This window comes from Haliotis asinina, chromosome 13 (genome assembly GCF_037392515.1).
Source record: "Haliotis asinina isolate JCU_RB_2024 chromosome 13, JCU_Hal_asi_v2, whole genome shotgun sequence".
NCBI classification, from domain to species: Eukaryota; Metazoa; Mollusca; class Gastropoda; order Lepetellida; family Haliotidae; genus Haliotis; species Haliotis asinina.
This window is the reverse complement of record NC_090292.1, coordinates 26553504-26570900: the sequence shown is the minus strand read 5'-3', so window position 1 is coordinate 26570900 and position 17397 is coordinate 26553504. Positions and strand designations below refer to the sequence as shown.

At 41.3% G+C, this 17397-nt stretch overlaps 1 protein-coding gene across 1 annotated transcript; it reads right to left on the bottom strand.

Annotated features, from left to right (window-relative positions):
* Positions 1 to 4648: 4648 nt before the first annotated feature.
* On the bottom strand, positions 4649 to 14498 carry LOC137260123 (protein draper-like). The gene is made up of 10 exons (XM_067797825.1): positions 14438 to 14498; positions 13178 to 13318; positions 11574 to 11888; positions 10045 to 10329; positions 9446 to 9589; positions 8598 to 8900; positions 6909 to 6962; positions 6123 to 6263; positions 5102 to 5401; positions 4649 to 4857 (listed from the first exon to the last, which is right to left on the bottom strand). The coding sequence occupies exons 1-10, from the start codon at positions 14496 to 14498 to the stop codon at positions 4679 to 4681; spliced, it is 1923 nt and encodes a 640-aa protein (XP_067653926.1). The 3' UTR covers positions 4649 to 4678.
* Between the last annotated feature and the right edge of the window lie 2899 nt (positions 14499 to 17397).

Genomic DNA, 17397 nt, shown 5'->3' with positions numbered 1-17397 from the left:
ACTGAAAAGTCAATCACAATGACGTCACAAGTCCACAAGCGGGACAGCGGTCAAACGACCATGTCATAAGCTCAATAACGGGTATGTCCGCCATCGGCATTGAGGACAGCAGTGCATCGACGACGCATAGAGCCTTCAAACGTGCAAGTAAGGTTTGTGGGATATCACGCCACACTCGCTCAAGTTCTGTTGCAAGGTCAAGAACGTTATCTGGCTTAGACGGCGTAGACGTCGATCCATCTCGTCCCAAACATGCTCTGTCGGGGAGGGATCCGGTGAATTTGCAGGCTAAGCCAGTAAGTCAACCTTGTGGTGTTGCAAGAAATCCATAGCACTCGATTCGCTCGCATATATGAAGACTGGTCATATTCTCTATGCTGCGCAACCCCACTTGGCTACAGTTTGCCTGTGTCTAGACTGCGTAGTTTGTGCTTATTGGCCCAGATTAATTACGAAAGATCAGTTGTGACTTGTTTGTAACAGTTCAGATTAATGGAATAGGAATAAAATTTAACTTTGAGAGCCTTACAATGCAGAAACAGTGGGCGTTTGAGTTTAGTTTTACGCCGTGTTTACGACGGCTGGGGACACCAAATATGGACTTCACGGAGTGTACCCATGGGGGGAAATCGAAACCGGGTTTTCTGCATGACAAGCGAACGTTTTAACCACTAGTCTACCCTACTGCCCCAAATGCAGTTTTGTTTAGGCTGTCTGATATCAGGATCCACTAGTGTAACGATGATCTCTGACACTTCCAGCTTGGCAGCTTGTATTGTTCAGGTCAGAGATTAATAGGCTAGACGCGGTACTACGCGCAGACTAGCCGAAGACATTGCAAGCAGTGAGCGAAATAGATTCCAAATTTTGATAGCCAGTTGGAGAAGCTATGTCTAAAACTTACTAGCGCACAAAATAATTCACTTGCCCAACATTCGATTCAGCTGCAAATAAGACGTCCATTTTAATCAGGCCATAATCGTGCATGACGTAAATGTTTGTAACAAATTAGAAAGTCAGAGATAGTGATATATAAAATAACATGAAAATTCACTGTCAGTCGTGCCAGTGACTGTGAAGATCTACTGGCCCGACTGTACTTTTAGTAGGTACGGGCTAGCGGACCAGTGTCTGTTTCGCACAGTTTTCAACAGGGGGTTGGCTTTTATCTCTACATCTTCTTTAACGCCGAAGCTCAGCACTGTACAATAACACATGAGTCTGACCAGCATGTTTAGGTTGTTATAGACAAACAAACAAACAAACAAACAAACAAACAAACAAAACAAACAAACAAAATTTAAGCAGTCTAATGCTATAAAACCAGACGTTGTAGTATGGACATATCTTATCTCCAATTACAAGAACCTCTGAACAGACTCCGGAAGAGAAAGTGCACTCAAACTGGCTGACCTGATTCTGAGATACAGAGATTATCATGCGAGCATGAGTGTCATGCAGACTTTGAAAAACACGTGTCCGAGACAGGAAATCATATAACACCTTATAAGGCACGCCGACCAAATCTAACCCGGATCTTCGCCGGTACAGATGAACTGTGCTTCAAGCATGTGATCACTGGTGATCATTGTGGAGATAAGGTGACCAACACTGCAGCTTGTCTGTCACCCATGTTTGGCTGTCCAAACGCAAATATGACATGGAAGCCTATCATGAATGGAACATTTTGTTCATAAATGCCTCCGTGACTTTGTAAAACTACGTACGTGACTACGAGGCGGGAACCGGCCAAAAAGAAAACAGTTAAATGTTATTTTCAAAATTCGGTGACTGCAGTTTTTGTCACAAAAATTTCAGGCAAGCTGGGTCAAACATGTTGAAACATAGAGCAAAACATGTTGAAACATAGAGCAAAACATGTTGAAACATAGAGCAGAGCAAAACATGTTGAAACATAGAGCAAAACATGTTGAAACATAGAGCAACCTGATAAAGATGTTCCATGTTTTACTCCAGATCGGATATTTGAGTTACTCTTTTGACATGTCTGTGAGACTATGGTCAGTGCGTTTCTTATTTTCAAAGAATTATTAATAAGATGTTCTATTTGGTCTACTTTGTCATAAAATTCAAACATTGTTGCTAGTTGTGTTATGTTCCTCCCTGAGTTGCATGACTTGTGTTGGAAGGAGTATCGCTGATTAAAGTGATAAAATAATTCCTTAAATATCTATGTACAAATTGTGTATGATTGAATGTGTGTCACTGCAAGTCTGTAGCTAAGAGTGACACAGTCTGTAGCTAAGTACAGTGTACATGTATGTACAGACTTATGAATAGTGTATTGCATGTTTTGAACTATGTACAGAGTGAGCTGAAATGAGTGAGGTATGATATGTTCCAGCCTCGATATCTTGCGGGTATTGCATTTTACACTTAATTTTACCGTACTTTGCTAATGTTTTGTTTTAGACCCTAAAAATATTTGGTGGTGTTTCTTTTGGACGCTAGTTATATTTTTCTATGATTTCCCGACAAATCTGAGTCGTACTGCGTCACAACTACGTCCGCTATCCTTTTCGACACTGGCAAGCTCGGTTGTAACGGCGAGTTAGCCGATTGGCTACCGTGAGAATGCGGAGCCAGCCAAGGGAGGTAATAAATCCGTCGGACCGAGCCATAGATGCATGCAGGGTATAGTGGTGTTATGTTAGAGACCATTGCCTGTAGAATTCTGAATTGACATGATTTCTTTTTATCAGTGTAGAATTCTGGAGACAAAACTGCCATGACATTGTCTAGCATGCATGCAAGCATGTATATATTAATGTTTGTGTTTTTGGTGCATGCAAGCATGTATATATTAATGTTTGTGTTTTTGGTGCATGCAAGCATGTATATATTAATGTTTGTGTATTTGTGTTTGAAGTGTGTTTGATATTCAAGTGACATGTGGAAAATCTTTCGGCATGTATAATGTATCTTTTCAGGCATGTAGTTTGTGGTCACCTTCGGTTTTGTGCATAGGTATATACAACTCGTTCAGCTTGACCTGATCAAGTGAATACTTATTCACTGAATGACCGTGTCACAACTGGCTGTGTCCATTATTGTGAGGGGGTGCACCTTTGTCAGCTGATTGTCAACATGACCGACCAGCGGAGTCAAGGTCACCGTTTGACATCTCGGTGTCGAGAAATCGTCCGAAATGTCCTTACCTTCTGTGAAAAAGGATGGTTCAATGTTTAATGATAGTTTTTTTATGCAGCAAGTGCCACCACTGTATGTATGGTTGTATGCTGCATTGGTATATACTCTCCCAAAAAGTAAGGGATGATGAACCTTGGAAAGGAAGTGTAAACGTTAAAAAACGATTCAAGAACAGACATCTTATTAACGCACCTAAACATAACGTATGATACACACGTGCATAACGTAGTAGCCCCATACACGTGCATGGGGTCCCATTCTTGATTTTTGACTTTTTTTCAAGAAGCTGAGAAATCACTTAGAACATTAATTTGACACTCATCACACATTCGTTAGTGTTTGTTTCAAGTCGTTTGTTTTAAAATGAAAGAGTATATGTATGTATGTTTGTATATATGATTATATGCATGGTTGTATGTATGTATTTTTATATGTATGTGGGTTTTTATTTATGATGTGTATTGTATGTATACACGTGTACGTTGTGTATTCATATTTTATTACAAAGTGTGTGTGTTACGGAGTTTACAGTGTGTCATGGGTCAACGTTGGCCGTGTGTTATACAATGGGCGAGTTATCTGGCTAGATTTTATGGGTGTTTGTATAAACGATTTATTAAAGTAGCATGCATATCAAACATTCAAATGTTATATACTCATACGAGAGAGAGAGAGGGAGAGAGAGAGAGAGAGGAGGAGGAACGTCTTTTCCAAAGGTATTTAACTTTATCATTGTTTCAAGAAGTTCTTAATAATACGAATACTTGTTTGTATTTTCAGTAACTTCACTTGCTCAGTTGTAGTGAGCGTTCGTAAAATCTATGTCCTCTCAGTCAAACAATTTTGTTCTCACCAGTCAGTCACGATACGTTACTGTGAAAGGCGTTCATATATAAAACTGACAACACCGTATCGCCGAAATTCCCTGTAAACAGTGTTCTCAATCACATAGAACACCGTTAGAGTGTGTCCACATATATTACAAGAGCTGTATTCGTGAGGATCTGGAGTAGAATTCGTCTTCAGCAAACCATGTCTGACGCATGAGGTGGCTAGCTAACGTCATCAGGTGGTCAGTGAGTGAGTAAGTTTAGTTTTATGCCACACCCAGAAATATTCCAGCCATTTTACGGCGTTCTGTAAATAATCGAGCCTAGACCAAACAATCCAAAGATCAACAACATGAGCATCGATCTGCGCAATTGGGAACCGATGACATGTGGCTACCAAATCAGCGAGTCTGATCACCGGATCCCGTTAGTCGAATATTACGACAAGCAGAGTGGCCTTTATGGCAAGCATGGGTTGCGGAAGGTCTATTCTACCCCGGGACCTTCACGGGTATTCTACCCCGTGACCTTCACGGGTCTCAGTTGGTCAGACTAATAAATACTTTGAAATATGCATATAACGTCTCTCAGGACGTTGCCTATATTGATGAGTGCGAACAATTGAAAGAATCCCAACCCATTGAAAGTTTGATTGCATTTAATTTATTCAACACAAATTAATTCAAACATGTCAGCACTAGGGCGGTTAAGAGGAAGGTCAAGGTGATTGACGAGGACGTTGATGGCGACGCGTCAGAGGTAAAGGGGCCCATCACAAGGCGTTGAGGTGGGATGAACTTTGGCTGGGCCACTGCCGCCTCTCCAACGTTGCGCCCAGCAGGCGTGGTGGGGCAGTCTGGTGACGTAATTGGAACAATTTACATGATCAACAGAACAATTACTAGGAGTTATTGTTGTTGTTTAGAGGGAAACTAACTCTCGAGATTAGCGATAGTCTATTGCGACCAACTATTGCACTACTATTTATTGCAATTTTTCCCTCCTTCAGTTGTCGCATTTCAATAAAGAAGTTGACTATCCATTTAACTTGGTTCTCCGTCATTCATCAAGGCAAACCTCACTCACTCACTCCACTTTACCTTTTGACACATCAAGACCACATTCATTGGTGTTCGTCGGATCAAGCCAAAACTCCTCGTCCGTCTTCAGGGCATAGCCTGTGCGGCAGACACACCCAGCGGAGCGGCTACACACGGCGTTGGGGTCGGCGCAGGGGTTCCTCACCCCACAGTACTGACCCACGACTCTCTGGAACCAGAACACGCATCCCGTGCTGGACTTGCTGGTCCAGGGGAAGCAGGTACACACTCCCCCAGTACACCAGGCCTTGGGGTCTGTGCACTCTGAGGACTTTGTGCAGGCTTCACCAATTTTGGATGCTGAAAATATGTGAAGTTTTCATTGTAAAGGGCGAGAGTCTACCATGTAAATGACTCGAGGGATATTATCATCGTATGTGTTGCGTTACCTTACCCCAACTGTATGTATTCAATTAATCCTTGCAGATACACAGTTCTCCTCCATGGAAGAATTTGTCTACATATTATGACGTCATACGATAGTAAGCGACACAGCTTCTCGGCTGTGACCGTGGCAGCGGGTAATATTTTTTAGCATTTGTCACCCTCCTGGCAAGGATAACGCGGAAACTGGTTAAAGCATCATTGACCAATGAAATTCAAGTATTTTACATGAAAGTAAGGTAGAACAATATATTACCAACACTCCCACTACCATACCGACAACTACCACTGGGTTTCCACAATCATGACGACCGAGTCTTTCCCGTGCTGTGTTGATTCCTGGTTCCCAGATAACTATGCTTGTTACAGCAGTTGGCTTTTCACGCCGAAAACCCGGGTTCAATTCCCCTCTTGGGTACAAAGTGTGAAACCTATTTCTGGTGTCCTCCGACGTGACATTGCTAGAAAACTGCTAACAGCGGCGCAGAGTTGTATTCACTCACTCACTCACTGTTACAACAGGTTTACGAAACCTTGAATGCGTGACTTGGTCTTTACGCCAATTGTTTTCAATATTCCAGCAACATAAAACAGAAATGGGCTTCACACATTGCACCCGTGTTGGAAATGAACGTACCTTCGACACACGCCGTCTTGTCCGAGTTGTGCCTGAATCCTCTCTGGCACCTGCATACCGGCTGACCACAGCCCACCTTCTGACACGCCGAGTTCAGGGGGCACTGCTCACTCACCACACAGACGTCATCTAACTTTTTATCTGAGAAAGAAACTATGTTGGTAGCAAACACAATAACCATATTTATTTTAACGATTATAACTAGGTGACAGGGCTGTGTATCGATGGAATAAATATATCTGTCAATAACGAAAAGGTATTGAATGATTACAAGATTGTTGGATAAAATTGAGTTATTTATCTTCATTTCCTAATGCCATCTTATTTTTACTTATGGAGTGCATGAGTTTATTTTTATGCCGCACTGTAATCGAGTCCGAACCAGAAAGTCCAGTGATCAACTGCATGAGCATCGATCTGGGCAACTGGAAACTTATGACAAGTGTCAGCCAAGTCAGCGAGTTTGACCACCCGATCGAGTAAGACGCTTCTGAGGGAGAATGTAGTCGCCTTTTGTGACAAGCATGGGTTGCTGAAGACCCTTTCTACCTCGGATCTTTACTGATGTTTTTGCTTACTGAAATATGATCTTGGATAATTGGTATTATACATCGGAACACATACGGCGTAATGTTTACACCCTACATTGATAAAGCTTGAAAAAATTAATCACTCACGCATTTTGGAATCAAAAGCATACGAACGTGTTTGTTTCTGAAACCACTGTCTGGATTTGAATCGTATCCTGACCCTCGTTTCAGTGATAAATAACTCTTGTTTACGTACCCCTTGCTATCGTTGTTGTTGGCGTTTGTGTCGTTGTAGATGTCACGCATTCTTCTGAAAAACATGAAAGAGAAAAACAACATGAACATGCCTTTTTATTCTTTGCGCAGTCTAGCATAGTTTGCTACTTAAAAATTAAAAAATTAAAATTTGTATGATCCGGATTGTACTAAAGCTGAGATATACAACCAAATGATGGGTTATCATCTTTTTGGTACAAATACAGTGTCACATTTTGAGGGATGTCACTCTATACTCAAATCCATTTGTAAAAGTGATCTCAGTCTTTTTTCTCCAAAAACTAAGTAACACTAAGCAAACATGTACCTAAGCTTTTTTCATGAAATTTGATCTCACACATCGTCTGTGGCATGTGCACATTGACGTTCTACTTTTTGCATGTTTTTGACACTTGATATTGAAATATGAAGAACACTAGATTATTCTCTAGACTCTAAATCTGGTGGAAAACATGTTAATTTCAATATAGATTGTGCCAGTGTCATGGCCCTCAAAATCAGCCATTAATGTTCCCTGAATGTAGGATCAGACATGGAACAACATTCCCCAAGCTTTCTTTAATCGCTTAGTGTCGTCTATGCAGCATCGCTGTCCAGACAAAGGTGGCCACACGCGATACTCACTTTGTGAACCAATTTTTGGACACTATAATAAATTTATTCTGAGGGCGTCACAATGCTTAGGATCAAATCTAATACATTTCGGTTTAATCCTGTCAACAGTTAAACAGTGATCACGAAACACACCACATTTCATGTTATTATCTGTTAAAAATAGCATAACGCCAAATAATGCACAGTTACTTCTACCATTAGTATATCCATTTCCTTAAGAATGGCACGGCCATGAATTTCCCTATTAGTGTCTATCTGATGTGGGTTAAAACAAGTAGAAACACCGATCCTTGAGCAAGAATATGACAAGCTCATTTTGGCATGAAACTGATAACCAACACAACATGTTTACAGTGGGTATCTTCGTGCATATAAACCACAATTTCCTGCAAACGAATCATATTGCGTCTCTTTTTGCACACTGCTAGAATTATGAATAAACACAACATATTTTTATTATATTTCAAAAGTCACACTAATCTTTTTCATGAATAAACTTCAAAAGCAATTATCACGAAAGTAGAAATTTGTGGGTTATCACCATCTTCCCCCGACCATTTGGATTATCTATACTCTTTGTTTGTAGTGTTGATTTGAATTGCATGTTAATGTCTCGAACAAAACATTTCCTTTTGCAGTAGAATCCAGCATATGTAAATATGATCTAATGAGGTTATGATTGATGATCGCGCTAGATTCAGTCCGACAACAGCAACACTGATCCAGTTGATTAAAACACAGAACGTCAGTGCAATGGAATTCCCACACTTGACTATCCTAACTTGCAACTTCCGTTTGATGTACAGGGAAATATAGGTCAGACAATTAAAAAACATGTATGGGAAATATAACGGTTAATCGGTCGGTTTGCTGTTTAAAGCGACACTCGGCAATATTCTAGCAAAATAGCGGCGTTCTGAAAATGACCCAGTCTGGACAAGACAATCCAGTGATCAACAGCACTCATTGACCTACTCAGTTTGGATACAATGACACGTGTCAGCCAAGTCAGCTGGACTTCACGCGTGAAATAGAAAGGAATAGCAAAACTCACCGAGAGAGTAGTCCACCTTGACGCAGTCAGTCCTGTCATAAGGGTTGTTCCAGAACTCGTCGTCCCTCTTTTCTCTGTATCCACTCTTGCACTGACACGTCCCATCCCTCGTGCAGATGGCGTTGGGGTCGAGGCAGTCACTGGTGGCACCACAAGGTTCCCCGATTACCCAGAACCCCTTAATTGCACAAGTGTTCCGGTTGGTTTTGCGAACGAAGCTTGAACATTGACAGGTTCCGTCACAGTATGACAGAAAGGGGACGCATTCGGACACGTCGGCACAGGTGTCGTTGATGAGCTTGCCTGTAACATATAGATGAGTCATCAACATTCAAAAGCCTTCATTCTTTACTCGTTCTTTCTTCATTCTTTACTCGTTATTCAGGTACAACCATATAGGCATCTGGCCTGACACGATTAGACATGTGAACCTGTGGGGAACTAGATGGGTAGGTAACGGGTGTGATGATCCTTTCAATGGAGAAGCATGCACAGTGGGAATATTCAAAGTAAGTGACCCATTTCATGTCATATACAAAGTTAATGAGACCCCTCCCCTTCAGACAAAGTATATTTTTATAGAAAAATACATATTATATCTTATGTAAAAATGTATGACGCCCCCTGGAAATAAATAAATAAATAAATAAATAAATAAATAAATAAATAAATAAATAAATAAATAAATAAATAAATAAATAAATAAATAAATAAATAAAGTAAGAAAATCATCATCACTCTCCCATTCATACGTGTACAGTATGAACTGTTACACTTTCAAACAGATCCTGAACCGACTCTAAAATGATATGTCCTGACATTGGAAAACGGAAGCGAAAATGACATACCTTTAAAGCAAGCTGTTTTGTCTCTGGTCGCCACGAATCCTGTGTTGCACATGCAAACAGATCCTGCACATCCTCTGACCACGCAGGAAGAGTCGACGGGACAATCAGCATGCGCAGAACACGCATCAAACACTTTGGCTGATGCTGCAAGACAGGTGCACCATCGGCATTAAACATATGTACACTGAACTGGCGGGCAAAAGGAAGAATGCACTCATCCAATTGTGACTAATTAGAGAACAAGAAATAGTCTTAGAAAAATCGTATTTTTAAGTGTTAAGTCTTGAAAACATCAGGGATCCAGAGGGTTCATAGAGTGATTGTATTTGTGAATGTGCTTTGAGGTGTGTGTGTGTGTGTGTGTGTGTGTGTTTGTGTGTGTGTGTGTGTGTGTGTGTGCTGGAGCGTGCGTGTGTGTGTGTGCTGGAGCGTGCGTGTGTGTGTGCATGCGGCAGAGAAAGAGAAATAAAGAGAAAGAGATAGAGAGGAAAAGACAAAATAACATTCAGTGCCGATAGCACTCACTCACTCAACCACTCAATCAAACACTCTCTCCCTCACTCACTTAACCGCTCAAACACTGACTCAGTATTTGTCACCTGCTGCTGTTGTTGTCTGAGCGGTTGTAGCCGTTGTAACAGTTGTAGCCGTTGTAGTAGTTGTAGCCGCTGTAGCTGTTGTAGTTGTAGCCGTTGTTTCAGTGGTATCCGTAGCTGTTGTAGGTGTGGTAGTATCCGGGGTATCACTTGCAGCTGTAGTATCTGCCGTTGCAGTCGTCTCCGTACTTGTGCTGGCAGTGTCCGGTGTACTTACGGTCGTGGACGGTGTTGCAGATGCTGTAGTTGTGGACTGAGTTGTTGTTGCCGGGCAAAGTGTTGGGTTTTCTAAAGAAAAGAAATTGAAATAGCATTAATACCAATGATCAAAATTTCCATATAAAGTGCCAGTGACGAAAAAAAAAACACTACGTACTACGTCATGTGTACTAAAACTGCAATCACTGATCATAGGTACAATTGATACAATTACTGGTCCCTTATCCTATCACTCCAATCACTAATAACAGGACGGGTACAACTGATACGATTACTGGTCCCAAATACTATCATTGCAATCACTAATAACAGGTACAATTGATACGATTACTGGTCCCTTGTACTATCACTCCAATCACTAATAACAGGTACTAATAATAGGTACAATTGATACAATTACTGGTCCCTTATCCTATCACTCCAATCACTAATAACAGGACGGGTACAACTGATACGATTACTGGTCCCAAATACTATCATTGCAATCACTAATAACAGGTACAATTGATACGATTACTGGTCCCTTGTACTATCACTCCAATCACTAATAACAAGTACTAATAACAGGTACAATTGATACGATTACTGGTCCCAAATACTATCACTGCAATTACTGATAACAGGTACAATTGATACGATTACTGGTCCCAAATACTATCACTGCAATCACTAATAACAGGTACAATTGATACGATTACTGGTCCCAAATACTATCACTGCAATCACTAATAACAGGTACAATTGATACGATTACTGGTCCCAAATACTATCACTGCAATCACTAATAACAGGTACAATTTCATTTTCTTTCCTTATTTCACTTTGCAATCCGAGTTTTAGTGTTTACCGCGATACGATGGAGTCATCTCTGTCGGTAAATATTAACTTCGTTCGTCTAATGGCTCTCACTAAAACACTATCAAAGTTAAAATAATATTTTCTTCACAAGTGTACTGGTTAAATGTCATGTTAATCGGATTTCATGATAAAATAGGACATATAAGTTCCAAATTCTATTGACGATTACGGATATGCTAAGTATCGCGATACAACGAGGTCGCAGGATAAGTGTTGTTTCACACCAGAAAAATATTTGGTGGTGTTTCTTTCGTTTCACTAAAGTGGTGAACGTCTTCTTACTGTCCCCCAAATCAACTCACTCAATTCACTGAACCCCACTCACTCACTCACTCACTCACTCACTCACCGAGGCCCACGAATCACCTCACTCATCCACTCAGTCGCCCATCCAGTCGCCCACTCACTCACTCACTCACTCACTCACTCACTCACTCACTCACTCTTCAACTCACCGAGCGCAAACGTCTCCGCAATACAGCCGACGATACTGTCAGGCTCAGCCCAAAACTCGGCCTCATTCTTGAGCCTAAAGCCGTCCCGACAACCGCAAAGATTGCTGCTGTTGCACGCCCCCAAGACGTCGAAGCACGCAGCGCTTGTATCACACGCTTCCCCATTGGCTAGCGTCCCATGGAAGACACACGCGTTCCCATTGGCTGAGAGTCGGTAGTACACCTGACACTCGCAGACGTTGGTGTCTGGGTTGCAGTATGTGAGGGTGTTCACACATTTCGTGCTGGCGTTGCATGCCTCCCCCAGTCTCGAGGCTGAAACATAGGATACAAAGATAACCACAGGTTAAAGATACATAATAAACAGCAATAGAAAGGCAAGCTTCGAAATAAAATCATAAATCATGTTTATATCTTCTGTTTAAAACCTAGATAAAAAGTTCCGTTTCTTCTGATGTTCAGTATATGTCGATTCTTATCAGGGCCATTGCCGCTCTCACACACCACCCGTGGATACCCTGTAAGGACTGTCTGTAGCAACTCAGGCGAGTTACAAGAAGTGACTAACGGGATCGGGAGGTCAAACTCATTGACTTGGTTAACACATGCCATCGTACACCATTAGCGTAGATCGATACTCATGTTGTTGATCACTGGATTGTGTGTGGTCCAGGCTCGAATATTTACAGATGGGTGTCATATACCTGGCATATTGCTGAGAGCGTCGTTAAACAAACAAATAAACAAACAAACAAACAAACAAACAAACACGTTGTTTAAAGTAGTAACTACGTAACCCAAGCCTAACGTTCTGACCTTTTGACGCACTGGCGCGTCATTCAATATATAGCTCTGCTACCGTTCATTGAACATTGGGCTTGGATCGCAAAGTCAACGCCTGATCACAAACAAATCTCAGTATGCTAACACTATTTCCTTTTAGCGCAGGCGGCTAAAGCTTGTGGACTTTAATAATAAGTAATTTTACACACCGCCAAAGCTACCAACGCCATGTGTCTGACACTATGTCCTCCCCAAAACGTTATTTTGTGCATAAAGTCGTTTCCGAGCACAACGGCATTTACATCAACAACTGTTTACAAACGAAAGTAATTTTGTGGGTTTTATTTGGAAATTGGTGAATCGAACTGGTAAAAAAATTGTAACGAAACCAAACGGTTTACAATTCGACTTTGGGCAGCCTCAAGAACCACGCAGCGTCCTCTTCACAGTATTGTTTGACGGTCGCTGGTTTCACAATTTCTGTGCGAGGTATTCTGGACAAAATATTTCAGGGATATTGGTATTTTTATCATTGATATTTCATCAGATTGTCAGTGAATAAATAGATCACTATTCATAAATACAAAATTTACATATATCCCTCACTATTTTTGTTTAACAATCATGCGAATATACCCAATTTAATCCGATTGAGCCCAGCGGTTCAATAATTAGCCCTGTCACTCTACTATGATCCAAGTCGTTAATCAGCAGTTTGTTCGGGGGCATGACCTATGTATTTTCCTTTTTTGAAACATGGAAGCATTTTGTTTAGTTAGACAATTAAATACTACTGGATTAAATGTAGTGTGTTTGCTCACCGATGACGCATTCATGTCCCGACTTGGACACCACGTGTCCCGGGTCACACAAGCACTGGTAGCCGTGGTCGCCGTTACACCGGCAGGTAGTCGTCGCCGGACAGTCGCTGGCAGAGGTGCAGTTGTCGTAGGCGCTGTGTGCTGTTACGGGACAAAGAACAATGTTTACCAATTCGTGAAGATCCGGTTTAGAATATTGGCCTTCAGTAACTGATGAAAGAGGCGACTAACGGGATCGGGTCGTCAGCTCGCTAAGTTAGTTGACACATGTTATCGGTTCCCTGTTGCCCGGATCGATGCTCATGTTGTTGATCACTGGATAGTCTGGTCTAGACTCAATTTACAGACCGCAGTCATATAGCTGGGTTATTGCCGAGCGCGGCATAAAACTGAACTCTTTCACTTATGATTTCGGTCTCTGAGTTAGCTCATCTAGACTCGATTATTTACACACCGACGCTATGTACCAGGAATATTGCTGAGTGGGGCGTAAAACTAAACTCAATCACCCATGATTTCAGTCTTTGGGTTGTCTCCTCGAGAGACACCGACACTATGTACCTGGAATGTTGCTGGGTAGAACGTTGAACCGCAAACAAAACAAACGTTCAGAGCGGAATAGTGTGTGCTATTGTACTTTTCGTACGTAGTGACACGGTGGATCGGTTGGTCAAGTGGCTTCACTGTGTGTATTGGGTGCCATAATAATAGAGGAAGCTCACCATATCACCCATTAGTCCAGACAATGTTTACTGTCCAGTGGTGTAACAAGCATGATCTCCTAGCGACATTATTCGTTTTTGTATATACCAACAAGGAAGAGAGCTATTTTATGGATGTCAATTTCTTTATTCTAAGGAACAAAACGATTCGGAATACATCAATACTGCTTTACGAGGTGAAAGAATGGTATGACACACATAGAATGTATATGTACCTGTAAGAACAATACAAGTAATAAGACAATGAAACAAATGGAATTCATCACTAACGGTATAATCGCGCTGAATGGGTTCCCCTGATGAATGAGCAAGTCGTGTACCTCATAACAAAGAAGTTGTTAAGAAAAACCCCAATAACTATCCCCACCCCCACCCCAACTTAAAAAAAATAAAATAAAGAAAAAAATAAAAACAATATATACACACACACCCCATCTCCACCCCCACCCCCCCATTCGTATTCGTGATATGACGACTATACGTGAGACTATACGTGACAACGGGGCTAAACTGCAAATACAATTTATGTGAATCTTACCTGATGTATAAGACAAAAGCGTCACGCAAATGAAGACAAGTAGGTTAAAACTCCGCTTCATCTGAAACATGCAAGATAATGTGTGTTAGAAACTCGGTTATAGGCAGCAAAGTGCTTATACATGCATACTCAAAAAGAAACTTACATATCACATACTGGGTGGGTTGGGGCATCCCTTCTTGTCGTAAGAGACGACTAACGTACAGGCTGACCTGGTTGACATATTACTGCTCCCACTCTGATAAGGATCTCACAAATTCACAACTTTTCGAAAATGTAGATTTGTAATTTAAAATTGTATCCATATTGTAAAACTGGATACATAAGAAGATGTTAATCTCTCGTCAGGCAAACAGACACTTTATTTTAAACTTATGCACTTGATAAATCAATAACCATAGACATAGTTTTTATTGCACTAATCAACCATTTTGCAAATTACCGAACAAGTTACTGACAAATAACAACACCTATCAATAGCACGTTTGGCATCCACAGGATGCAACGACATACTGAAACCTAGGATCCATGCTTGCAATAAGCTTCCATATTCAAACCAAATTTGACCCCACATAGTACCTTTCTGAGGAATCCATGATTCTATCTTTAGCAAAGTGTAAATAGTATATACCATCGTACTGCGTAGATCTATGCTCATGCTGTTGATCACTGGATTATATGATCCGGATACGATTATTTACAAAACATAGCCGTATGCCTGAAATATCGGTAAGCGCTGCGTTAGCCAACCAACAAACAAGGATGAACGAAATGCCTCTCCCCCGAATGTATTTCCCCCTAACCTGTGGGTTTCATAATTTATGCGTAAATACTCCAGCAAAAACAACGGCGGGGAACACCAGAAATGGGCGTCACACATTGTACCCATGTGGAGAATAGAACCCGGGTCTTGGGTGTGACGAGCGAACACCTTAACCGCTTGGTTACATCGTCACCCTGACACGTATGGCGCTTTATGCATGACACTTATTAATGTTAGGTTGAGACGTTTGAATATAGATAATAGCTTGACAACGGTATAAGTTTCTTCACAGAAACGTTGGCTGTTGATCATAATATTGTCTGGTCCAAACTCGAATATTTACATACCTCTGCCATATAGCAGGGATATTGGTGAGTGCGGCATAAAACAACAACCAACCGAAACGTTCCACCATAATTTAATACAGAAGTATCTTACCCTCTTTTTCACAGACCAACTTTCAAGGCGCCAATCAAACATAAGTAATCATACTTAAATCACACGATTTACTTTTCCGTTTACTTTTTCCGCGTTGGTTATCTCTACACCCACAAACATATCCCAGAAAACCCATATCTGAAACTTCAAACCTGCAAACCCACAAGTCTCTTATCCTTCTAACAAATACTACTCAGAATTATGGGTTGAATACGTACCTTGGAATTGTTCTAACACAGAGCAGGTATATCCTAAGACGGCCATTCATTGACTGCCACATATATTTTGAATGATCGGGAAGGGAAAAAAACTGTTCTCACTTTATGTTCACTGTCTAAAGATACGCAAACAAACCCTACCCTGAAAATCACGTCCCATATCAATACCAGTCGTGTCTTGAAAAACTAAGAAAGATATTACACCAATTTCTCAAGAACTCACAGTGGCTCAGAGCAGGATGTAATTACAATAGATCGGTGTATGGCAGGTATCATTGTTTATCCAGAGTCGGATATCATGTTATAATTTCGAGGAATGCGCGTCTTTTATTTGAAGTACAATCAAAGTATTCCTGCTGTTCTGCCGTATTCATGAAACAAATTATCTGCACTGGGTATAGGGTCGCACGTCTTCAGTATTTACTTTAGGCAAATACAATGAAAAGAATAGGGGACAAAACATGTACCTGTCGAATTCCCATTTCGTTTTCTTCCTGGGAGACTTGAACGGGTGAATGTTCTTTTTTTATCTCAAATATCCCTTATGATAAAATTAATCCTAAAATTGTGCGATTAGATGGAGGATATACATGTATTTGGCCACTGTCATCGACATAGTGAAGGCCCTATGAAGGCTTTCCGTATTATTAGCTCCGATTAACAGACGATTATATAACCATCCCTAACGATTATGGCCCGCAAAAGTGAATTAGCCCATCCCTTCAAAAACCGAATGAGACTACCCCATGCTATAGAGGATTCTCTCAAAAGTTCAAATTGCATCAGCTGTCATAAATCTTCATTCATGCGTGTGTGACAGGGCGGTAGGGTAGCCCGGTGATTAAAGCCTTCGCTCGTCACGCTGAAGATCCGGGTTCGATTCCCTGTATGGGTTACGATGCCCCACCGTGTTATTCCAGTACTATTGCTAAACGCGGTGTAAACCCAAACTCACTCACTCCGATATGACATTAGTCCAAACAGATATCTATCTATCTATCTATCTATCTATCTATCTATCTATCTATCTTTGTGCGTGCGTGCATGCATGCATGTCTGTATGCATGCATGTCTGTCTCTCTGTATGCATGCATGTCTGTCTGTCTGTCTGTCTGTCTGTATGTATGTATGTATGTATGTATGTATGTATGTATGTATGCATATATGTATGTATGTATGTAGTTATACTTCATTATTGTTCAGTTCATACAACCTAGCGGTTGTCAGGGAGAGCTTCGGGTCTTCAACGTGACTCTGGCAGGTGACACTACCCCGCCAGATCTTACGCTCATATGTGATCTGGCTACGACTTTCTGAAGTTGGAGTAGCTCATACCCCGATAATCTGCAGCGGAAACGTCGTTAAAGTGTGGATATTTAATGGTTTGATCGGGTGGTCGGGTCGGATGGTCTTGTCCGGCCGATGTTTCGAAGGCTGCGATTGGTCGAGCGATCAACAACAACTTTTTATGTTCGCGAATTCAGTGCGGCACACAACTCTTTGACAAAGGTGTATGCGGGCAAGGGGTAAGACACACGACT